The sequence below is a fragment of the Linepithema humile genome, chromosome 5 (genome assembly GCF_040581485.1).
Source record: "Linepithema humile isolate Giens D197 chromosome 5, Lhum_UNIL_v1.0, whole genome shotgun sequence".
In the NCBI taxonomy this organism is placed as follows: Eukaryota; Metazoa; Arthropoda; class Insecta; order Hymenoptera; family Formicidae; genus Linepithema; species Linepithema humile.
This window is the reverse complement of record NC_090132.1, coordinates 24,429,148-24,454,754: the sequence shown is the minus strand read 5'-3', so window position 1 is coordinate 24,454,754 and position 25,607 is coordinate 24,429,148. Positions and strand designations below refer to the sequence as shown.

General features: G+C 30.4%; 5 protein-coding genes across 9 annotated transcripts in view; 3 read left to right on the top strand and 2 right to left on the bottom strand.

Annotated features, from left to right (window-relative positions):
• eag (ether a go-go) overlaps positions 1-25,607 on the bottom strand; it is a 123,590-nt gene that overhangs the window by 80,890 nt on the left and 17,093 nt on the right. Inside the window, exon 2 of the mRNA XM_067354862.1 lies at positions 17,468-17,514. The gene's annotated coding sequence lies outside the window, so the exon portion shown is untranslated. The remainder of the gene's footprint in view (positions 1-17,467; positions 17,515-25,607) is intronic.
• Positions 581-6,648, top strand: LOC105675112 (uncharacterized). 3 transcript variants are annotated; one of them, XM_012371949.2, is made up of 8 exons: positions 581-624; positions 3,812-4,233; positions 4,529-4,705; positions 4,834-5,168; positions 5,283-5,429; positions 5,554-5,802; positions 5,872-6,146; positions 6,244-6,648. In XM_012371949.2, the coding sequence occupies exons 2-8, from the start codon at positions 3,970-3,972 to the stop codon at positions 6,567-6,569; spliced, it is 1,773 nt and encodes a 590-aa protein (XP_012227372.2). In that variant the 5' UTR covers positions 581-624; positions 3,812-3,969; the 3' UTR covers positions 6,570-6,648. The 3 variants fall into 3 exon arrangements, with proteins under 3 accessions (XP_012227372.2, XP_012227371.2, XP_012227367.2); XM_012371948.2 differs by having other exon boundaries at positions 588-624; positions 3,752-4,233; XM_012371944.2 differs by lacking the exon at positions 581-624 and adding an exon at positions 2,448-2,844 and having other exon boundaries at positions 3,752-4,233.
• Positions 10,909-17,054, top strand: LOC136999900 (uncharacterized). Its single transcript, XM_067354911.1, has 7 exons — positions 10,909-11,208; positions 11,843-12,019; positions 14,430-14,764; positions 14,895-15,041; positions 15,247-15,495; positions 16,012-16,286; positions 16,370-17,054. The coding sequence occupies exons 1-7, from the start codon at positions 11,080-11,082 to the stop codon at positions 16,693-16,695; spliced, it is 1,638 nt and encodes a 545-aa protein (XP_067211012.1). The 5' UTR covers positions 10,909-11,079; the 3' UTR covers positions 16,696-17,054.
• LOC105675113 (uncharacterized) lies at positions 19,049-24,295 on the top strand. 3 transcript variants are annotated; one of them, XR_010890180.1, is made up of 8 exons: positions 19,269-19,558; positions 20,194-20,370; positions 21,511-21,842; positions 21,981-22,127; positions 22,333-22,581; positions 23,098-23,372; positions 23,456-23,836; positions 23,945-24,295. XR_010890180.1 is itself a non-coding variant. In XM_012371953.2 (7 exons), the coding sequence occupies exons 1-7, from the start codon at positions 19,183-19,185 to the stop codon at positions 23,779-23,781; spliced, it is 1,509 nt and encodes a 502-aa protein (XP_012227376.2). In that variant the 5' UTR covers positions 19,049-19,182; the 3' UTR covers positions 23,782-24,295. The 3 variants fall into 3 exon arrangements, 2 of the variants coding, with proteins under 2 accessions (XP_012227376.2, XP_067211009.1); XM_012371953.2 differs by lacking the exon at positions 19,269-19,558 and adding an exon at positions 19,049-19,185 and having other exon boundaries at positions 23,456-24,295; XM_067354908.1 differs by having other exon boundaries at positions 23,456-24,295.
• On the bottom strand, positions 23,876-24,955 carry Grx5 (Glutaredoxin 5). Its single transcript, XM_012371963.2, has 3 exons — positions 24,735-24,955; positions 24,310-24,451; positions 23,876-24,142 (listed from the first exon to the last, which is right to left on the bottom strand). Exons 1-3 carry the CDS (start codon positions 24,816-24,818, stop codon positions 23,946-23,948), a joined length of 423 nt encoding a protein of 140 aa, XP_012227386.1. The 5' UTR covers positions 24,819-24,955; the 3' UTR covers positions 23,876-23,945.

The window sequence follows — 25,607 nt, the reverse complement described above, 5'->3', positions numbered from 1 at the left end:
CAAAATTTAATATTATATAAGCTAGTGTAGGAAACCAATACTCGAAGAATTTTTCATAAATATTAAAAATAGACATCAAATATTTACACAGTATCTTAATTTGTTTAGTTTATCCGTAATCATATTTATCGATAATAAAATATCTTTTAAAATAAATAATGACAAATAACTAAATATAACTAAAATATAAATTAGGCTATAACTAAAATATCTTTTATACTTTTAAAGTGGAGATATTTTATCATCGATAAATATGATTTATCTTTATATTTTACACTATAATATATTGTATTATATAATTAAATTCGTACATGAAGTATATTGTAATTCATAATTTGCAGATGCAACACGAAATATGCATCTAATGACAAAAGAAAAAAAATGAAACATGACTGTATAAGTCTAACTTTTTAATACAGATTATCATAGTGATTATAATAGTAAATTATAATAAATACTAAACTAAATAAATGCAATGACCTCGCTTAAATAACATTTCTCTATCTTTCTTTATCTACCCTGTGTTATAATTAAAAGCATTTCTTATCTAAAAAAGTATACATAACCAGTTACAAGTTATGATTTTCGCAATCTCGTGGCAACCGTGGATTAGAACGGACTGTTGTAAGTACAATTTTGTAAAATACACCAAATCTCTACGTTCATTTCAGGAGCTCAAAGCGTAATACACTTTTAACTTAAATATAGCATGTTAAAAGTTTGGTTTGTCGAAATTAAAACATAATTGTTGTGTACCACGTAAAAAAGTGAGTAAAAAATTAATATCAATCGCATTGTCACGTAGTTATGAAAATATAAACAGCAAAACAATAAGACGACAAAAATATCAGAGGATAGAACACGAAAATTTGATTATGGTTTAATCTTCTTACTATTTATAAAATTCATCAAAAATTAGATTATTGCTGCGTCGTCTTTTTGCAACGTCTTTTAAACAGTTAAACAGCTCTCGTCTTTTGAAATAAAATAATATGACATTAACGAGATTAGACAATTATCATTCATTGCACGTCTACTCGTACGCAATTACGCGTAAATTAAATTTTAAAGAATTCCCCACGGGTCGCATATCTCGCACGAACATACACACCGAACAGGAAAACTTTGATTCGCCTCCTTCACGAGGTTCATTTCAAATGCAAATACTGCATTTTCGTCGACCTGCTTTGTCATCGACGAAGTGCATATACTGCCAGCTGCTTGGGAAATTGTGAATGCACAGAAATACACAATTATCATATCATACTCGTACCCGATAAGATAAATTCTGAACTTCGAAACTTCTTAGCATTCATTTAACGTTCATTTCATTGCATGTATAAAAAATCGTCACGCTTATCGTATGTACATGCATTATACATTACGTCTTGTTTTGTCATGTAAAGTAACATTAATATTATAGAGGTCATTTTACTGTAAGACAATTGCAAATTAATAATGAAACATAAGTCATCGATCAAAAATCTTTATCGATTGCTGGTGGAAATTTATTCTGGTGGTTTTATGTCTGCATGTTATGTTGTTTGTACATATTATACATATATAAATATATATATGTATGTGTGTGTCAGTGTATATGTGATCTTGAAATTTTACAACTTTCATATTTCTTGAAAATGTTGAATTTTCGAAATATTTAAAAAATCCGGAATTTTTTCTACGCCATTTATATATAGATGTCTTTTATCAAAACAATTCAATATTATTGCATGTATAAATATCGACAATCGATAACTGAACATCTTTACGACAATGTTTAGACATTGTGTGATATCTTGGTGATTGCACCTTGTTTTCTTTATCGAAAATCCCGAAATATGCAAATGCATCTCTTGGCAATCTTCGCGGCACCTACAGTTCATCGCATAAAACGTCGTAGTAGAAAGTAACTTGGATAAATTCCAAATAAGCTCACGCTTCCATTAAGCGCTCGAAAATCGCTCGTAATTAATTCCGAACGAGCAGAAAAATAGAAAAAGTATTATTCGACGGAATATCGTTGCAGAATCGCTTTGCGATTGTATTGCTTGACACACTTTTTTATCGCCTGCTAAGAAATGTTCAATTGTTCTTTAATCTATAATTAAATATAATTAGCAGACAGCTGACAGTCAATGTTGTCCTCATGTGTTAATTTGAATATATTTTATTTTTCTTTTACATCCTAACCATCTCATCAGAATATCCCGGCGAAAACAACAAAGCCATCTTCTTTGAAAAATAACTCTTGCTGCCACATCGCTCGAATAATACAAACCGCAACAACCGACCGAAGCTATCACTTGCGCAAACAAACAGAATGCTAATATGCCGTAATATGTTTTGCACAACACATGGTACAACTTTATGTAAGCTAATACAGTGATGCATGATGCATGCAACCGCAAATATTTTACAATATATTAATATTAATTTTAGTGATGTAATGTTTCAATGGAAAGAAATTTAATATATAAGATTATATTTGCCTATTTTAAAGAAAATTCATTTTGAAACACTATGAAGATCGAGAAAGTATAGCGTGACAATTCGTTGAACGAAGGAACCAAGAGTAACACTCACGAAAAGGACGCGAGTGCGAAAGCTAAGTGGCACGCGATTTGACAATTTGCACATTTGCACGGCTGCGCGTGAATGTCCTCCAGACTGAAATAAATCTACCTATTCGTCTTGCTTTGTGGAAGTTTGTGTTTTTAAGCAGACTTGATATCCGAACTTGCATGCGCTACCGAAAGCAGCATATTAACCCAGATTCCTCGCATCTTGCATTTCTTGAAAAAGTCTCGAAAAACTACATTTGTCCAGAAGAAACGGAAAGACTCGGTAAAGATAACGTATTATGTTCTTTTTAGATAACGTGCAAGTTTAACGTACTCCATTTTCGATCGAAAGAAACTTATGGAACTTTAAGAATTAATAAAGACATAATTGTAATTTTTTGTTTTCGCTGTTTTCTTTCGAAACAAAGTGTTGTTACTAGAAAATAAAATTAGTTATTCTATATTCACTATATTCAGTAATAAAAGAACTTTCACCAATTATCTCTAATCTATCAACATTTACTCGTAAATTTAAGCAAAAATAAATCCTTTGTTTTTGTATAATTTTTCTTATAATTAATCAAATTGTCCACTAATTAATTTAATTTTAAATTAATTTTTTACAGTTAATATGGACAAAATTTTTATACTGTTCTTTCTTGGTGTTAAATTTCACTCATTATCAACATTTCTATTTTGCGTAAATAAAATTAGCCACAGCAAGTCAAAATGTGCAATTGCTTACTTTTACTCTCCGCTGATTTTTCGGTACCTTGCACATTCGTAAATATCGCCCATTACATAAATATCGTAAAATACAACATAATACACATAACGTATAATGTATTACACGACTGCTAAACGCAATGCAGAAAATTGGAAAAAAGGTGTATTACATTTTATGGGCACGCGTAACGAGATATATCCGACTACATATAATCCGTTTACACGACCTTACTGTACATTTTACTAGCGTAACTCTGTGATCCACTAAATTCTCACTCAATCGCTCTATTTACATGCATTTATAAAAGCAAAAAGCACTGAAAAATCACTATTGCGGTAATATATGTATAAAATGTTCAAATGTATTCCAATTTCTTCCTTACAAAGATACTGCAATCGGTAAAGATAGACAAACTTTCACCAATTGCATTTTGAGATTATAAATAGAAAATTTCATGTTTCAGAATTTATCGCAAAACGCATTATAAAAAATAAAACAGAAACAAGCTCTTTTCTCTTCTCAGTTTCATTCCTGGGTATCACGGCAATTGAATACAGCACTGAACAAACATAATATAAAGAAGTAACATTGATAACGTGCTGCAATTTAACGACCATTCGTCACATCTTAGCATAGCGCAAGTGCAAAAGTTATGCAATAATTCCTGACGCATTTTGTAAAATGACGATACTACGACTGCCGATTTTTACGCGAATATTCGGTATAGTAAACCCGAATATCAGAAAATACATTGTCAACACATCATCAAAAATTTACTGCAAAAAGTTCACGGAGCATCGATATTATACAACCACGATCAAGACATCAATTGATTCGCAAAATATAGTCAGTAGTGGATTACCCGATGTGACTGGTTTTGAAAATATTTACTTGCATGATTTTATCTGGGAAAAAGTCGGGCGATGGTGGAACCACACTGCTCTGGTACGTAAAGTGATTACATGCACTGCATGTAATATCATAATATTATCGACGTAAAAAATTTTATGTAATACAAAGAGATGAAAATACTCAACCTAAATAAATAAAATTTTAGACTAAATAAATTTTTAAGTAAATTTTAAATTAAATATGCATACAGAGTTGTCACTCTGTCATACTTTTCAACAAGAAAATATATTATGTAGAATAAAAATGTTTTCTCGTTTCGTCGCTGAAGACAATTCCCAAAAGACTTTTACAGTAAATCGTTAGTAATTTAATTAATGCATAATTCCAGGTATGTTCGGAAACCGGTAGATCATACACATATGCGGAGTTAAGGAAAGCATGCGGTAGATTAGCAACGGGTTTAAGAAAATCCGATCTTCTACCAGGGGATACCATTGCCATTGTTTTACCGAATATCCCAGAGTTTGTTATCATTCTACTAGCAGCACATGAAGCCGGTTTACGTGTAAGAAAAAACATTCGTCATAAACTGTGCAATTTAATAAAATAATTTTTACGCATCATACAAAACATTTATTATTATATACAAGTTTGATATTTATAATACTTGCAAAAAACTTTCTTCTTTTAAAGACAACCCTAATCAACCCTACGTACACAGAGCATGAAATAGCAAAGCTATTGGATACCGCAGATGCCCAAGCAGTTTTCACATTTCCGTCAAAATTCACCGATGTCCAAATGAGTATTAAAAAAAATTCGAAGATAAAACTACCTATTGTTATCGTAAACGACGGCACTGGTGCTGCCTCGATTTCAGGAACCATCAAACTTGATGATCTTATGCATGATAATATCGAAGAGTTTTCAATCAGTCAGAAAACTGATGTCAATTACGATGATGCAGTAATCTTGCCTTGTTCCAGCGGTACGACTGGACTACCAAAAGTTGTTGAGATAACACATAGGTGCGCAAATCTATCCATAGTTAACGTATTTCATTTAATTCAAACAATATTAATAAAACAAAAAAACATAGCTATAATATTACAACGTGAATAATTCAATTATTGATGTCATAGAAACTATGTTGCAAATATAATGCAAAGCAAACATCCGGTATTCTTCCCCGGACTAGAGGCAACTGAATATCATCAAGATATTATACCAGTAATATTACCAATGTATCACAGTTACGGACTAATATTTTCCACGTACTGCTTTTTACGGTATGTTACATTCACATTTATTATTTAATACGTTATTATTTGCAAAAGTATAATATTCAATAATATAAACAAATATTATTATTATTTTATCACATAACATTAAATGTATATCACACATATATAGAATAGGTGCTAAGGTAGTGTGCATGCCGAACTTCTCTACATCAAAGTTCATAAAATTACTTGAAAGTCATCAATTTACGGTACTGCATACTGTACCACCGATTATACAAATGATGGCGAACGACGAACGAATCACGCCAGAGCACGTTGCATCTGTAAAACAGATAGTCGTAGGAGCTGCGCCTATCGGCGAGGAATCTTTGCTGCAGTTTCGAAACCGTGTCAGTGATACCGTGCCGATTATACAAGGGTAAGGAATAGCGATTATAATAACGTTTGTACAAAAACATCAGAATTTTTTGTTGCAATTTGTATGTAGATACGGCGCAACGGAACTATCCCCGTTATGTACGTTTGGTACCTCAGATACACCAATAACATCATGCGGTTACTTGATTCCAAGCACCAAGATGAAAATTATAGGTAAAGAAGACACTAATATTAACAAGAACTTAGGACCAAAGGAAATAGGTGAAATATACATACAAGGTCCGCAAGTGATGAAAGGATATTATAAGAATCCGAAAGCAACAGCGGACACCATGGATGGAGATTGGTACAAGACCGGTGATCTAGGATATTTCACAGAAAACGGTAAGATAGCAAATTTCATCAAAAAAATTTTTGAAAAATTTAATGCAGCAATTATTGTGGAATATCGTAAAAAAATATTATATATTATAAAATGCAGGTCTTCTGTATGTAACTGGGCGATTAAAAGAAATGATAAAAGTAAAAGGACATCAAGTTACACCTACCGAGCTGGAAGAAGTAATTCGCGGTTACGATAAGATATTGGATGTAGCGGTTATTGGTGTGCCACACGACAAATATGGCGAAATTCCGAAAGCATTTGTTGTTCCTAAGCCAGGGATAAACATCCATGAAAACGAAATCAAAGAATTTGTCGCCAAACGCGTAGCCAAAATTAAACACTTGGGATATGTACAAATTCTAGAAAATATTCCGAAAACCGCGTCTGGAAAAATTCTTCGAAAAGATCTTCAAAAGTTGTAACATATTTTTGCAAATGCCGAGTTCCATAATTGTACTGATAATGAAGTATTTATAATAAAAGTTCTTTGATAACCATAAATTTGACCAACGATACAATTACGGTAATTCGATGTAATTGTTTTCTTATATATAGATTAAATTATAATTATTTTTAAAAAGTTTTGTATTTACCATATATATAAGTCTTTATACACTTATATATAAAATAATATAAAATATGACTTGTATTTTTATACAAAAAGAAATTTTATAGCCACGTTTGAAATACAATTCTTTTAAAAATACAAACCTATAATAAATATTCATAATAATTAATATTATCTAATTTTCTAATGTTTTAAAAACATAAAAAATATAAATAATGCTAAATTATTCTTACAAATAAACAAGTACAACCTACCTTTGTGTTACTCGTCGATTTTATTGAAACTCAATACACTTGTAGAGCGGTCAAAAATAATAAACACGTATTTTTTTATATCTTATTTTTTTCGAAAAATATTGATTCTATGCAAAAAATGCATAGGACATAAATAATGTATTTTTTCAAGAGCTACAACTTTTATTTGAAACATTTCTACATCAATATTTATCAAGATAATGTTAAAAGAAACGATAATTTTTGACTTCTTTTAGAGATAGTTTTCACTCTTAAAGTTGCACCATTGCCGATATAAAAAAATACGTGTCTATTATTTTTGACCGCTCTACAAGTGTACCGAGTTTCAATAAAATCGGCGAGTAACACAAAGGTAGGTTTACTTGTTAGTGTTCAGACTATAACTATCGCAATCATTCATTGCGGTTTTTCTAATATCTCTTTACTCTAACATTATTTTAGTTATAGATACAATCAAAAGTATTCAAAAGTAACCTAACATTAGACCTTCTTCGGTATACCATAATAAATAATAAATAAATATCGTACGCAATCATTTTAAAAATAAATCAAAGTATATTAAAACTTGAGATACGCAACGCATAAATTATTGCAGGATCAGCGAATAAAGATAAAAAAAGTTTTTATTGTAATAAGTTAATGTCAACGGTGTTCGTGCCGATCCCAAGGTAATGAGACGAAAGAGCCAGAAATAAATAAAACATCTTGTGTGTGTTCAAAAGTTAATGTCACTAATATTTTAACTTTCGAATACGATGTTTCATTTATTTCTGACTCTTCCATCTCATTATCTTTGAATCGGTACAAATACCGATGACATTAACTTATTACAATAAAAAATTTTTTTATCTTTATCCGCTGACCCTGCAATAATTTATGTGTTGCGTATCTCAAGTTTTTATTCTAGCTCTTTGCGCTCCTGATAATTTTATGTGAAATTTTCAAAGAATATGATGCAATAATTATTTTGAGATTATTGTGAAAAAATTATTATAAAATACAGGTCTTCTGTACGTGACCGGGCGATTAATAAAAATGATAAAAGTAGAAGGATTTCAAGTTACATCCACCGAGTTGGAAAAAGTAATTCGTGATTATAATAAGATATTTGGACATAGTGGTTATTGATGTATCTCATGACAAATATGGCGAAATTCCGAAAGCATTTGTTGTTCCTAAGCCAAGGATAAACATTCATGAAAACGAAATTAAAGAATTTGTCGCCAGACGCGTAGCCAAAATTAAACACTTAGGATATACAGGGTGTCCCATTTTAAAAACCCCACGTGAATAACTTTTCAGAGAGACATTTTCAAGAAAAATGATTTAGACCAAAATTGTTGGGTTTGGAGGGGGACATCCGATGATGACATTGGTTTAACCTAGGGTGTACATGCCAAGATCATATGGAGGTCAACTTTGTTTATTGAAATAGATTACCCTATTTTTTATTCCAAAATCTAACAGCTGGTGTCAAGAGCTTTCCAAAACACTAAAATAAAGTTATTTTTCATTAAGTACTTTTCGAGTTATGAGGCTTGTAAATTACAGTATTTTGACATAAGATATAAAATATTTTGTAAAACATTCAGTTTTTGAGAATGTTACCTTAATACTTTTATGCCCAAAATAATGAGACAAATGAATTGGTATAAAGAAAACACATTGGTTTAAAAAAAAAGTATGCAGTTGCATGTTGCAAATTACATATTTTTTCTTGAAAGCAACTATGTGTTTCTGTTTTTTAAAATGGGACACCCTGTATACAAATTTTTAAAAGTATTCCGAAATCTTTGTTTAAAAAAATTCTTTGAAGAAAGCTTAAAAATTTGTAATAGATTTCTCCAGATGTGTATATTTGCTCAAATTGTTTTCAAAGTATTTTTCTTGCTTCAAAAAGTATTTGTAATTCCACGTTACTTTTTTTTCTCAAGTATTAATGTATTAAGTCATAAATTTAAATCATAAAATTAAGTCATAAATTTAAGTTCGTTGTTCTTATGCATTTTGAGAAATAGTATATCAGTTCCACTCTTAAAAAAAGCATGAAAGATCGATACTCGAATGTATCGAAAGTATTGTTGACGCTTTTCCGCGACGCTGATTGGTTATCACGATTATTCTGACAGTTTGATACTTTGAGAGCGAAGGTTATTTTGACGGTTATTTAAAATAAAAAAAATTTATTAAAATATTTAAATTTCTTAATTATTAAAGTATCATCTGTAACATACAAAACACATCCAAATTACATAGCAGCGTTTAAAATAACTTTTATGCAAAACATATTATAAAAAATAATCTGGAAATAAATTCTTCATAATTTAACTTTAAATATCACATAGTTAGACAGCTGAATACAGCACTAAATGGATATATAGAACGGAGTTTTGCATTCATTGTAAAAACATCAGTGAGAACAAAATCAAAGAATTTGTCGCCGGACGTATAGCTAAAATTAAACACTTAATGCACTTATGCGTTTTCGTGTTTTTTTACTATTGTAATTTCTAAAAATAATATGTACGTTTTAATTCTATTAAGAATAAATTAAACAAATTAGTAACGCTGAAGAAAGCCTTATTTAAAGCAGAAACGTTTGTTATGATAATATAAAGTCAAATACATGTACGATCAACCAGCATTGGCTCTTTCGCCTCTTATTTTCTTGTGAGATATTTATTATTAGAGTCTTCAGATTTCAAGTTTTCATTTCAAACACTTAAGATATGTACAAATGCTAGAAAATATTTCGAAGACCGCGTCGGCAAAAATTAAAAAATTGTACCATATTTTTGCAAATGTCGAGTTTTATACATTTTTTATGAATAATTTATTTGTTATGTAACATAAACACAAATACAAATAAATATTTTTCTCGTAGCTGTGAAATAATTTGAGAATGAAAGGATTAACATGTTGACTGCCGCATCCATGAGTAACACGTAAATTTCCGCGGAAACCTCGTCACTAATTTGTAGATGACAATTTTATTTAGCTGTTCTAGAAGAATTTTATTTTAAATTATCAAGTTGCAAGAATAGTAGTTACATGTTATCGTCATTTGCTGCTTTTACAGCTGATTATGTCACTGATGATTCTTTTTTTCTTGGCCTTCAACATTATAAAAAAATTACACGGGCAAAAGTCACTGATACCAGAGACTCGGACTGGACTCAGACTCGGATCGAAATTAACCGGAATTAACTGGAACCGGAATCGGAACTGTAATCGTAATCATAATTGTTTTGTTTTTAATCATTATTTTTAATGAAACTATAACTGAACCAAAATTTCATAAAGTTTATAATATTTTCATTATTTAAATATGCATTACTTACCATTATTACAATTAAAATTTAAAGAATAAACGTTAAATTATAAAATTGAATTCTATTTTGTAGTCACTATACTATCACTGATTGTATTACTATACTAGCACTAATAAATAATCTTGAATTCAAATAATATTACTCGCACCTTGACTGTCAATGATAATTTTTTAATCTCATTTTTGATCGGACGATTCCAAATAATTACATAATAACTCCACTGTTATCATTTAGTACACATACGATAGTGCAACGTGTTGGATGACAGTACATGAGCTCGGCAAGGCTCATATCAGTTTTCAGTGTGGCAGTCAATGTGTTAATCAAAAATAAAATACTAAGTTTGTCTTTTGTTATGTTCTTTTAAACTCGTTTTCAAACTTGTTTTTCAAACTTGATACAAAAATCATACATAAACATATTACAGAAAATAATAAAAAAATTAATTCTTCATAATTTAAATTTCAATACTTGAGCACCACTGAACGAATACAGCGAATGAACTTTGTGTCACATACATTATACATAAACATGATACGTGATATACAAGTATATTAGTCGTGTAACGTGTAACTTTCCATAGTGTATGTAATATAAAAGAAAAGTTATTAGCGACTAGTCATTCAGTTCTTTTTGTAATACGTTCTGAGAAATACGAATTTCGATTTTTAAAACGACAACTCGCATCCTCAGTTACAATATCGAAAAATATATTGTCGTTGCCTCGTCAAAAATTTATTGCAATAAATTTACGCGGTATCGACATTTTGCAACCGCGATGGAAGCACCAATTAATTCGCAAAACATAGTCAGTAGTGGATTATCCGATGTGACCGGTTTTGAAAATGTTTACTTGCATGACTTTATTTGGGAAAAAATTGGACGCTGGTGGAATCACACTGCACTGGTACGTAAAATGATTAAATACACTGCATATACAAATATTATACTATTTTATAATATAATATTAGTGATATGTATAAAAAATTTCACCAACAAAAGTAAGGCAAAAATACCTTTTCAATAATTTTAAAAAATCCAATAACTTTTTTATTTTTCTTCACAATAAGATGAGCCAAATATACATTTTGACCTAATTAAAAAAATTGCAAACTAAATATATTTTTTATAACAAATATAAGAAAAGAACATATTCGTGCTTAAAACGCTGGTTGTTATTTGCAAATTTGCTATTTGTTATTACTTCGTACGTGCTTTATCTCTTCTTTATATATTTTATATATTTTTTTTTTTTATATATATATTAAAAGTAATATTTAAAATTTTCGTAATCAATAATTGTAGTTAACGTAATGATTATGTCATATTACTTTTAAGATTTTAAGATTTTCTTTTTAAATTACACTTGGGGTAATTAATGAATGATGTAATTAATAAAAAAATTAACAAAAATAAGACTAGAAATTAATTAAAGCGCGAATATCGGGACGTAAAAAATTTATTACCAATTTTTTTATTACCAGTTACAGTTAATTTTATTCTACTGATGTCATTAATCGTAATATCAAAATAATTTTCAGGTGTGTTCGGAAACAGGTAGATCATATACATATGCCGAATTAAGAAAAGCATGCGGTAGATTAGCAACGAGTTTAAGAAAATCTAATCTTTTACCGGGAGATCACATCGCTATTATTTTACCAAATATCCCAGAGTTTATTATTATATTGCTAGCAGCAAATGAAGCCGGCTTACGGGTAAGAAAAAAATATTATATTTAGACACATTACACACGTATTATATAAAGTTACATATTCATCCGAGCATTTGCCTCGAATTAGCGCCGCACGAGTGGATCAATCAGTGTTCATTCGGGTGTTGTTTTTAAGTTTGTTCACATAGAATTCGCATGAACACTGAACCATTTATCAGTTTGCATATAGCGCTAATTACAAACAAACAAGATTAAAAATAAAAATCTATCCACACTGAGCACGAATCGATCACATTAATGTAACGACAATGAGCGGATCACATCAAGCGATTAGGCACTGTTACGCTTATACGCTCGGCTTACTATTAAAATCTTTGCTTATTCGGCAGTCCTGAGCACGCTCATTCGGGGTGAATGCTCAGATAAATATGCTTAAGGCGCGTTATTCCGTAAATCGTAATACATTTGAAAAATGTAAAAACAAGCCAAAAATATATTCATAATAAATCGTTATATAAAAAATTATTAAATTATTAAATAATATTATTTGTCTAATAATATTAATTATTAATATTATTATTAAATATGTTTTAAAAATATACTCCGCATCTATTTTATTACATATTAGATTTAAATAATTACATTGTTGATTTATGCAAAAAAATTTAAATTAACTTAAAATTTCATACTAAACTGCACAAACTAATACAAACACTGTAAAAAATTGCCTAAAAATTCAGACACATTTTTGTCTGAATTTTCAGATCTGTGTACCTGAAAGTAATTTTAAACAATCTGTCTTAATTATCAGAGTAGTTTCTCTGAAAGTTCAGAATAGTGGCGCGTCTGTCCAAAAAATTTAGAATTGGTGTCCAAAAAATTAGACAACATATTTGAAAGCAGCATCTGTCTAAAATTTCAGACATGCTGTGGTTTTATAACCCGATGCGTGAATGTTCGCGCAGTAGCGAAGACGCAGTAGCAGTGTAACAAATGCAGTTGAAGCAGTCTCAACTGACGTCGCGTCGTGGAATCCATTACGGAATATTAGTTAGGTTGATGGCAGAGAACGAGATGTAAGTCGTAGTCGTGGACGTATGGTAAGGCAGAGAAAAACGTAAGTCGTGAAAAGTTATTGTGTGGATACGTTTCACGACTTACTTTTTTCTCTGCCTTACCATACGTCCACGACTACGACTTATATCTCGTTCTCTGTCATCAGTCTTACATCCGAAAATTTTATGATTACGTGGTGTTTGTGTTTTTTAACGAAATATATGTATATCAGTGAAAAACAAGTTTGGATAAGTGTGGTTTTTTTAAAATACTAACAATATATTTTGGTTTAAAGTATACTCAATGATGCGATGTTTCCTACCGGGCTCCCGACTCCCGAGCTCCACGCAAGCGAGAAGCGCGTACATGTTCTCGGTAGGAAACATCGCATCATTGAGTATACTTTAAACCAAAATATATTGTTAGTATTTTAAAAAAACCACACTTATCCAAACTTGTTTTTCACTGATATACATATATTTCGTTAAAAAACACAAACACCACGTAATCATAAAATTTTCGGATGTAAGACTGATGACAGAGAACGAGATATAAGTCGTAGTCGTGGACGTATGGTAAGGCAGAGAAAAAAGTAAGTCGTGAAACGTATCCACACAATAACTTTTCACGACTTACGTTTTTCTCTGCCTTACCATACGTCCACGACTACGACTTACATCTCGTTCTCTGCCATCAACCTAACTAATATTCCGTAATGGATTCCACGACGCGACGTCAGTTGAGACTGCTTCAACTGCATTTGTTACACTGCTACTGCGTCTTCGCTACTGCGCGAACATTCACGCATCGGGTTATAAAACCACAGCATGTCTGAAATTTTAGACAGATGCTGCTTTCCAATATGTTGTCTAATTTTTTGGACACCAATTCTAAATTTTTCGGACAGACGCGCCACTATTCTGAACTTTCAGAGAAACTACTCTGATAATTAAAACAGATTATCTGAAATTACTTTCAGGCACCCAGATCTGAAAATTCAGACAAAAATGTGTTTGAATTTTTAGGCAATTTTTTACAGTGTATTTTCCATAGCGCCCCAACCTTCACAGCGTCCCTCATCAATGCCAAAGTATATTATAAAAAAAGAAGAAGAGAATTAGAAATCAAAGAAATTGATGCATAAAAGATGTATAATTCGTTAATAAAATGCCATGGACTTTTATACAAAATAGAATATTGAACAAAATAATAGAAAGATTAATAACGTCCAACAATCAATAAGATCAATAAGAAATGTATATATTTTACTAAATATTTACATTTCTTAAAAAATGTACAATTTAATAAAATATTTCGTAACATATTCTAAACTATTTATTGCTATGCATAAGCTTGTTATTTGTATAATACTTGCAAAAAACTTTCTTCTTTTAAAGACAACCCTAATCAACCCTACGTACACAGAGCATGAAATAGCAAAACTATTGGATACCGCGGATGCCCAAGCAGTTTTCACATTTCCGGCAAAATGTATTGTTGTCGAAAAGAGTATTGCAAAAAATTCGAAGATAAAACTACCCATTGTTATCGTAAACGACGGCACTGGTGCTGCCTCGATTTCAGGAACCATCAAACTTGATGATCTTATGCATGATAATATCGAAGAGTTTTCAATCAGTCAAAAAACTGGAGTCAGTTACAATGATACAGTAATCTTGCCTTGTTCCAGCGGTACGACTGGACTACCAAAAGTTGTTGAGATAACACATAGGTGCGCAAATTGATTGCATATTATATATTTAAATCTAATTCAAAATGCGTAAACTCACAAAAATGCAATATAATATTTATCAGAGATATACAGAGTAATATTACGATGTAAATAATTATGAATGTCGTAGAAATATTGTCGCAAATATAACTCAAGGTGCGCATCCGATCTTCTTTCCCGGAGAAGAAACGACTGAACACCATCAAGACATTATACCGGTGATATTGCCATTATTTCATGTTGCTGGATTAATAATATCTACATATACTTACTTGCGGTATGTTATCTTAACATATATTAACTACTTTGTCATGTACTTTGTGTGTCTGAATAATCAATTTATTTACTATGATATGTAACTATTTAATTTTTTGTCCTCATTATTATATTTCATGAATGACATTTTTTGATAATATTTAAAAGAACAAAATTTATTATAATTTTATCACATAACATTATATGGATATCTTATATATATATAGAATAGGCGCTAAGCTGGTGTTAATGCCGCACTTCACTTCTGAGAAATTCATCAAATTACTTGAAAATCATCAGTTTACAGTAATATATACTGTACCATCGATTGTACAAATGATGGCGAGCAACGAGCGATTTACACCACGTCACATTTCATCTGTAAAAATGTTGGGTGTAGGAGCTGCACCTATTGGCGAAGAATCCATTGCACAATTTAGAAGTCGCATCAGTGATACGATACCTATTGTACAATTGTAAAAAATTGAAATTAAGTATACGATATTACATATACAGGGTGTCCTTTCAAAAGTGGCCACCCTCTTTTATCTTTTAAATTAAAAGAAATAAAATTCAATTGACATACGTCAATCTCTAACGCACAAGTCAGAAGTTGGCCATATCGTAGGGCCGAAAGTGAAAAGCTAGACGTCGCCCGCGATATTTCAAGCCGATAAAACTCGTATAATATGAAAAATATTTACATTAAATCATACATCGTTATATTCTTTTCAAACAGCGCTACAACTTTTCTTACATCAAAATATCCACATTATTATAAAAAATTATGCATACTTCTCCGTTCGTTAAATAGTTTTTGTAAGCAACTATTATGCCCACAATAGAGTTCAGTTTAAACCATTTAATTTGATATATATTTGTTATCTATGTCTTTGTCTTTTAAATTAAAAGACAAAGATAAAAGAGGGTGGCCACTTTTGGTGAGACATTCTGTATAACGACTTAACTTTTTTTTGCAACTTGTGTTATAGATACGGAGCAACAGAGCTATCCCCGCTCTGCACACATGGTACTGCGAATGTAACTTCATTATCATGCGGTCATTTGCTTCCAAATACTCAATTGAAAATCGTGGGTACGGAAGACACTAATCTTAACAAGAATTTAGGTCCCAAAGAAATAGGCGAAATATGCATACGAGGTCCGCAAGTAATGAAAGGATATTATAATAATCCAAAAGCCACAACGGAGACCATGGATGGAGATTGGTACAAGAGTGGCGATTTGGGATATTTCACAGAAAATGGTAAGATAATAAATTTAGTCAAACAATTTTTGAAGAATAATACAATTATTTTGAGATGTGAAAAAAAATATTATGAAATGCAGGCCTTCTGTATGTAACTGGGCGATTAAAAGAAATGATAAAGGTGAAAGGATTTCAAGTTATACCCACCGAGTTGGAAGAAGTGATTCGCGGTTGCGATAAGATATTGGACGTAGCGGTTATTGGTGTACCTCACGACAAATATGGTGAAATTCCGAAAGCTTTTGTTGTTCCTAAGCCAGGGCAGAAAGTCAATGAGGATGAAATAAAAAAATTTGTCGCCGAACGAGTATCCAAAATCAAACATTTAGGATATGTACAAATTCTGGAAAGTATTCCGAAAAATCCGTCCGGGAAAATTCTTCGAAAAGAGCTTAAAAAGTTGTAATAGATTTCTCCAGATGTGTATATTTGCTCAAATTGTTTTCAAAGTATTTTTCTTGCTTCAAAAAGTATTTGTAATTCCACGTTACTTTTTTTTCTTAAGTATTAATGTATTAAGTCATAAATTTAAGTCATAAAATTAAGTCATAAATTTAAGTTCGTTGTTCTTATGCATTTTGAGAAATAGTATATTAGTTCCACTCTTAAAAAAGGCATGAAAGATCGATACTCGAATGTATCGAAAGTATTGTTGACGCTTTTCCGCGACGCTGATTGGTTATCGCGATTATTCTGACAGTTTGATACTTTGAGAGCGAAGGTTATTTTGGCGGTTATTTAAAATAAAAAAAATTTATTAAAATATTTAGATTTCTTAATTATTAAAGTACTATAATAAGTGCGCGCGCGTAGCGCGCGCTTGTATTGTTCTAGTATTATATAAAATTATCATTTATAACGAAATATTGAACTTAACTTAAAGTATTGTTAATCAATTAAAAAATCTTTAATTATTATCTGAAATGCTTTTATCTAAAAGCAATTGATACTAATGTAATATATACAAAGTATCTCAGACACTAACAATCAAGCATTACCCGATTATCAAATTATCAAAAATTCACGCACTTAGACACATCGCATATTGATTTTTATATTCTTATCACACAAGAATCCTCAGGAATTAACGATAATGATACGGTTAGCCTTGTATTTTGCACTACTTTCAAATCTATTCTCTTAATGATAGTGGAATAAAATATATTTCATTAACTCACCGGTACGATGCGCAACAGCGGAATTGTCCACAAGTAACATGTATCATCTGCAACATACAAAACACATCCAAATTATATAGCAGCGTTTAAAATAACTATTATGCAAAACATATAAAAAATAATCTGGAAATAAATTCTTCATAATTTAACTTTAAATATCACATAGTTAGACAGCTGAATACAGCACTAAATGGATATATAGAACGGAGTTTTGTATTCATTGTAAAACATCAGTGAGAACAAAATCAAAGAATTTGTCGCCGGACGCATAGCTAAAATTAAACACTTAATGCACTTATGCGTTTTCGTGTTTTTTCACTATTGTAATTTCTAAAAATAATATGTACGTTTTAATTCTATTAGGAATAAATTAAACAAATTAGTAACGCTGAAGAAAGCCTTATTTAAAGCAGAAACGTTTGTTATGATAATATAAAGTCAAATACATGTACGATCAACCAGCATTGGCTCTTTCGCCTCTTATTTTCTTGTAAGATATTTATCATTAGAGTCTTCAGATTTCAAGTGTTTTTTTCAAACACTTAAGATATGTACAAATGCTAGAAAATATTTCGAAGACCGCGACGGCAAAAATTAAAAAATTGTACCATATTTTTGCAAATGTCGAGTTTTATACATTTTTTATGAATAATTTATTTGTTATGTAACATGAACCCAAATACAAATAAATATTTTTCTCGTAGCTGTGAAATAATTTAAGAATGAAAGGATTAACATGTTGACTGCCGCATTCATGAGTAACACGTAAATTTCCGCGGAAACCTCGTCACTAATTTGTAGGTGACAATTTTATTTAGCTGTTCTAGAAGAATTTTATTTTAAATTATCAAGTTGCAAGAATACTTAGCAGTTACATGTTATCGTTATTTGCTGCTTTTACAGCTAATTATGTCACTGATGATTCTTTTTTTCTTGGCCTTCAACATTATAAAAAAATTACACGGGCAAAAGTCACTGATACCAGAGACTCGAACTGGACTCGGACTCGGACTCGGATCGAAATTAACCGGAATTAACCGGAACCGGAATCGGAACTGTAATCGTAATCGTAATTGTTTTGTTTTTATCATTATTTTTAATGAAACTATAACTGAACCAAAATTTCATAAAGTTTATAATATTTTCATTATTTAAATATGCATTACTTACCATTATTACAATTAAAATTTAAAGAATAAACGTTAAATTATAAAATTGAATTCTATTTTGTAGTCACTATACTATCACTGATTGTATTACTATACTAGCACTAATAAATAATCTTGAATTCAAATTATATTACTCGCACCTTGACTGTCGATGATAATTTTTTAATCTCATTTCCGATCGGACGATTCCAAATAATTACATAATAACTCCGCTGTTATCATTTAGTACACATACGATAGTGCAACGTGTTGGATGACAGTACATGAGCTCGGCAAGGCTCATATCAGTTTTCAGTGTGGCAGTCAATGTGTTAATCAAAAATAAAATACTAAGTTTGTCTTTTGTTATGTTCTTTTAAACTCGTTTTCAAACTTGTTTTTCAAACTTGATACAAAAATCATACATAAACATATTACAGAAAATAATAAAAAAATTAATTCTTCATAATTTAAATTTCAATACTTGAGGAGCTGAATACACCACTGAACGAATACAGAGAATGGACTTTGTGTCACATACATTATATATGTGTCATATACATAAACATGGTACGTGATATACAAGTATATTAGTCGTGTAACGTGTAACTTTTCATAGTGTATGTAATATAAAAGCAAAGTTATCAGCGACTAGTCATTCAGTTCTTTTTGTAATACGTTCTGAGAAATACGATTGTCGATTTTTGCAATGACAACTCGCATCTTCAGTTACAATATCGGAAAATATATTGTCGGTGCCTCGTCAAAAATTTATTGCAATAAATTTACGCGATATCGACATTTTGCAACCGCGATCGAAGCACCAATTGATTCGCAAAATATAGTCAGTAGTGGATTATCCGATGTGACCGGTTTTGAAAATGTTTACTTGCATGACTTTATTTGGGAAAAAATTGGACGCTGGTGGAATCACACTGCACTGGTACGTAAAATGATTACCAAATACACTGCATATACAAATATTATACTATTTTATAATATAATATTAGTGATATGTATAAAAAATTTCACCAACAAAAGTAAGGCAAAAATACCTTTTCAATAATTTTAAAAAATCCAATAACTTTTTTATTTTTCTTCACAATAAGATGAGCCAAATATACATTTTGACCTAATTAAAAAATTGCAAACTAAATATATTTTTTATAACAAATATAAGAAAAGAACATATTCGTGCTTAAAACGCTGGTTGTTATTTGCAAATTTGCTATTTGTTATTACTTCGTACGTGCTTTATCTCTTCTTTATGAATTTTATATATATTTTTTTTTATATATATATTAAAAGTAATATTTAAAATTTTCGTAATCAATAATTGTAGTTAACGTAATGATTATGTCATATTACTTTTAAGATTTTAAGATTTTTTTTTTAAATTACACTTGGTGTAATTAATGAATGATGTAATTAATAAAAAAATTAACAAAAATAAGACTAGAAATTAATTAAAGCGCAAATACCGGGACGTAAAAAATTTATTACCAATTTTTTTATTACCAGTTACAGTTAATTTTATTCTACTGATGTCATTAATCGTAATATCAAAATAATTTTCAGGTGTGTTCGGAAACAGGTAGATCATATACATATGCCGAATTAAGAAAAGCATGCGGTAGATTAGCAACGAGTTTAAGAAAATCTAATCTTTTACCGGGAGATCACATCGCTATTATTTTACCAAATATCCCAGAGTTTATTATTATATTGCTAGCGGCAAATGAAGCCGGCTTACGGGTAAGAAAAAAATATTATATTTAGACACATTACACACGTATTATATAAAGTTACATATTCATCCGAGCATTTGCCTCGAATGAGCGCCGCACGAGTGGATGAATTAGTGTTCATTCGGATGTTGTTTTTAAGTTTGTTCACATAGAATTCGCATGAACACTGAACCATTTATCAGTTTGCATGTAGTGCTAATTACAAACAAACAAGATTAAAAATAAAAATCTATCCACACTGAGCACGAACCGATCACATTAATGTAACGACAATGAGCGGATCACATCGAGCGATTAGGCACTATTACGCTTATACGCTCGGCTTACTATTAAAATCTTTGCTTATTCGGCAGTCCTGAGCACGCTCATTCGGGGTGAATGCTCAGATAAATATGCTTAAGGCGCGTTATTCCGTAAATCGTAATACATTTGAAAAATGTAAAAACAAGCCAAAAATATATTCATAATAAATCGTTATATAAAAAATTATTAAATTATTAAATAATATTATTTGACTAATAATATTAATTATTAATATTATTATTAAATATGTTTTAAAAATATACTCCGCATCTATTTTATTACATATTAGATTTAAATAATTATATTGTTGATTTATGCAAAAAAATGTAAATTGACTTAAAATTTCATACTAAACTGCACAAACTAATATAAATACAAAATACTTTAGAAATTTATTTACATAATATTACATTTTTATCATCATACTAAGCATTGCAAATATAGAAGAATACAGAATAAGATACAGACTAAATGGTCAAAAACAATTCTATTTTTCATAGCGCCCCAACTTTCACAGCGTCCCTCATCAATGCCAAAGTATATAATAAAAAAAGAAGAAGAGAATTAGAAATCAAAGAAATTGATGCATAAGAGATGTATAATTCGTTAATAAAATGCCATGGACTTTTATACAAAATAGAATATTGAACAAAATAATAGAAAGATTAATAACGTCCAACAATCAATAAGATCAATAAGAAATGTATATATTTTACTAAATATTTACATTTCTTATAAAATGTACAATTTAATAAAATATTTCGTAACACATTCTGAACTATTTATTACTATGCATAAGCTTGTTATTTGTATAATACTTGCAAAAAACTTTCTTCTTTTAAAGACAACCCTAATCAACCCTACGTACACAGAGCATGAAATAACAAAGCTATTGGATACCGCGGATGCCCAAGCAGTTTTCACATTTCCGGCAAAATGTACTGTTGTCGAAAAGAGTATTGCAAAAAATTCGAAGATAAAACTACCCATTGTTATCGTAAACGACGGCACTGCTGCCTCGATTTCAGGAACCATCAAACTTGATGATCTTATGCATGATAATATCGAAGAGTTTTCAATCAGTCAGAAAACTGGAGTCAGTTACAATGATACAGTAATCTTGCCTTGTTCCAGCGGTACGACTGGACTACCAAAAGTTGTTGAGATAACACATAGGTGCGCAAATTGATTGCATATTATATATTTAAATCTAATTCAAAATGCGTAAACTTACAAAAATGCAATATAATATTTATCAGAGATATACAGAGTAATATTTTTTTTTTACGATGTAAATAATTATGAATGTCGTAGAAATATTGTTGCAAATATAACTCAAGGTGCGCATCCGATCTTCTTTCCCGGAGAAGAAACGACTGAACACCATCAAGACATTATACCGGTGATATTGCCATTATTTCATGTTGCTGGATTAATAATATCTACATATACTTACTTGCGGTATGTTATCTTAACATATATTAACTACTTTGTCATGTACTTTGTGTGTCTGAATAATCAATTTATTTACTATGATATGTAACTATTTAATTTTTTGTCCTCATTATTATATTTCATGAATGACATTTTTTGATAATATTTAAAAGAACAAAATTTATTATAATTTTATCACATAACATTATATGGATATCTTATATATATATAGAATAGGCGCTAAGCTGGTGTTAATGCCGCACTTCACTTCTGAGAAATTCATCAAATTACTTGAAAATCATCGGTTTACAGTAATATATACTGTACCACCGATTGTACAAATGATGGCGAACAACGAGCGATTTACACCACGTCACATTTCATCTGTAAGAATGTTGGGTGTAGGAGCTGCACCTATTGGCGAAGAATCCATTGCACAATTTAGAAGTCGCATCAGTGATACGATACCTATTGTACAATTGTAAAAAATTGAAATTAAGTATACAATATTACATATACAGGGTGTCCTTTCAAAAGTGGTCACCCTCTTTTATCTTTTAAATTAAAAGAGATAAAATTCAATTGACATACGTCAATCTCTAACGCACAAGTCAGAAGTTGGCCATATCGTAGGGCCGAAAGTGAAAAGCTAGACGTCGCCCGCGATATTTCAAGCCGATAAAACTCGTATAATATGAAAAATATTTACATTAAATCATACATCGTTATATTCTTTTCAAACAGCGCTACAACTTTTCTTACATCAAAATATCCACATTATTATAAAAAATTATGCATACCTCTCCGTTCGTTAAATAGTTTTTGTAAGCAACTATTATGCCCACAATAGAGTTCAGTTTAAACCATTTAATTTGATATATATTTGTTATCTATGTCTTTGTCTTTTAATTTAAAAGACAAAGATAAAAGGGGGTGGCCACTTTTGGTGGGACATTCTGTATAACGAATTAACTTTTTTTTGCAACTTGTGTTATAGATACGGAGCAACAGAGCTATCCCCGCTCTGCACACATGGTACTGCGAATGTAACTTCATTATCATGCGGTCATTTGCTTCCAAATACTCAATTGAAAATCGTGGGTACGGAAGACACTAATCTTAACAAGAATTTAGGTCCCAAAGAAATAGGCGAAATATGCATACGAGGTCCGCAAGTAATGAAAGGATATTATAATAATCCAAAAGCCACAACGGAGACCATGGATGGAGATTGGTACAAGAGTGGCGATTTGGGATATTTCACAGAAAATGGTAAGATAATAAATTTAGTCAAACAATTTTTGAAGAATAATACAATTATTTTGAGATGTGAAAAAAAATATTATGAAATGCAGGCCTTCTGTATGTAACTGGGCGATTAAAAGAAATGATAAAGGTGAAAGGATTTCAAGTTATACCCACCGAGTTGGAAGAAGTGATTCGCGGTTGCGATAAGATATTGGACGTAGCGGTTATTGGTGTACCTCACGACAAATATGGTGAAATTCCGAAAGCTTTTGTTGTTCCTAAGCCAGGGCAGAAAGTCAATGAGGATGAAATAAAAAAATTTGTCGCCGAACGAGTATCCAAAATCAAACATTTAGGATATGTACAAATTCTGGAAAGTATTCCGAAAAATCCGTCCGGAAAAATTCTTCGAAAAGAGCTTAAAAAATTGTAATATACTTCTCCGAATGTGGAATTCCATATTCATATTGATAATGAGGTTTATAAAAGTAAATATTTAATAAATATCAATTTTATCAACATAACAATTAATACCAACAAAAAAATTTATTATAACAAAACGTGACTATCGATACAACATAGTTAATTAATAACAGATTATTCTTTGGATTTGTTGGGACTATCTTGTAAGGATCCTTCTGTTTCCAAAAGAGCGCTTGTAATTCCTGCTTTCTTCAATTCCTCAACGAGCTCACCGTTCTTATGCATTTCTAAGAGTATGTCACACCCACCGACAAAGTCACCATTTATAAATACTTGAGGTATCGTGGGCCAATTAGAAAAATCTTTTATACCTAAATAATTAGTATTAAAAATTTGTAACATTATTAAACATACATATATATAAAATATGCTTCTTGTATTTTAGAATACTATTATTATACAGATGTAAAATTCTATAACAAATTAATGTATGATTCTATAATAAATAATGTATAATAAATATCTATAAGCATTTTACCTTGTCTGAGCCCCTCGTCTTGAAGAACATCATGAGCATCATAAGTAACACCATGCATTCTTAATATCTGAACTACAGCATTGCTAAATCCACATCGTGGCTCCTCTGGTACACCTTTCATAAAGACAACTACTTTATTTTGCTGAAAAAGAAAAAATAATTTATGTATACAATATTATTTATCATATATAATACTGAACATAATGTATGTATTAACCAAAATAAAAAAGTTCTGGCAATAGCTTATATTTTGTTTGTTACAATACTTAAATTATGAAAATTTTTATATAAAAATCGTACTTGCTGTGATTGCTGTATTACGTTTAACTTACGTTTAACGTTCTTGTATGAAACATCGTACATTTAAAGCCAGAAAATTTTTGTATAACTAGAAAATACATGTGCCAATATCAGTTATCACTTACTTTAACGAGGTTGCCAATTTCGTTTAGCTTCGTGCTGAAATTTCTGGCAATCTGAAAAGAATATCTTGCTCCAAAACGAAACATGTTTTAATTTTTATCACTAAAAAACACCTTTGCAAATAATCTGAATTTTTCGCTCAAAAACGAAACATGTCCTAAACAGAGGTTATGCATGTACTACTTGGCCGTCAGCTGTTTGCAGCTGTTTGGTGTTTACCCCGCCAAGAGAGTTCTAAAGCAGCGAGTGGTGCCATCATACAATGTAATGGCAAAGTTTGCAGTCAATAATAAAAAAATTTTAAATAGATTTTAACAAATATTCTAAAATAAAACAATATTACGTTTCTGATATATATAAATATTGTGCTGTAAAAATAATAATATATTTTTTAATTAATACACTTTTCTATATATATATTCAAAGAAAAATTTAATAATTTAATCAAAATCAATATATGAAATTTAAATCACAGTTAGCCAAGTAATAAATACGTAAACTTTTCTTTTTCATATATAGACAAAGCACTAAGTTCAACTCTTTTGAGTTGAATAATGCGAATAATTTATTACGTTTGAAAAGCACGAATAATTTAATAACAGTTGTCTATTATGTATTTTTAGATCTACTAAAAATTTCGTTTTTCAAACACCGATCACTCAATCGTTACATTTTCTAAATAAAATGTATAATTATTATTATATTACAAATATATTCAACTACTTACCAACTGCCTCGTGTCCACTGCTATTTACCCGCCAACTTCATTATCATTTTTAAAGAAATACACTCACTTTCACGGATACGGAGACAATCGTGAAAAAAAGTCGATTAATTATGAGCACGTGTGTGATAGAATAAAAACTTGTCATTGT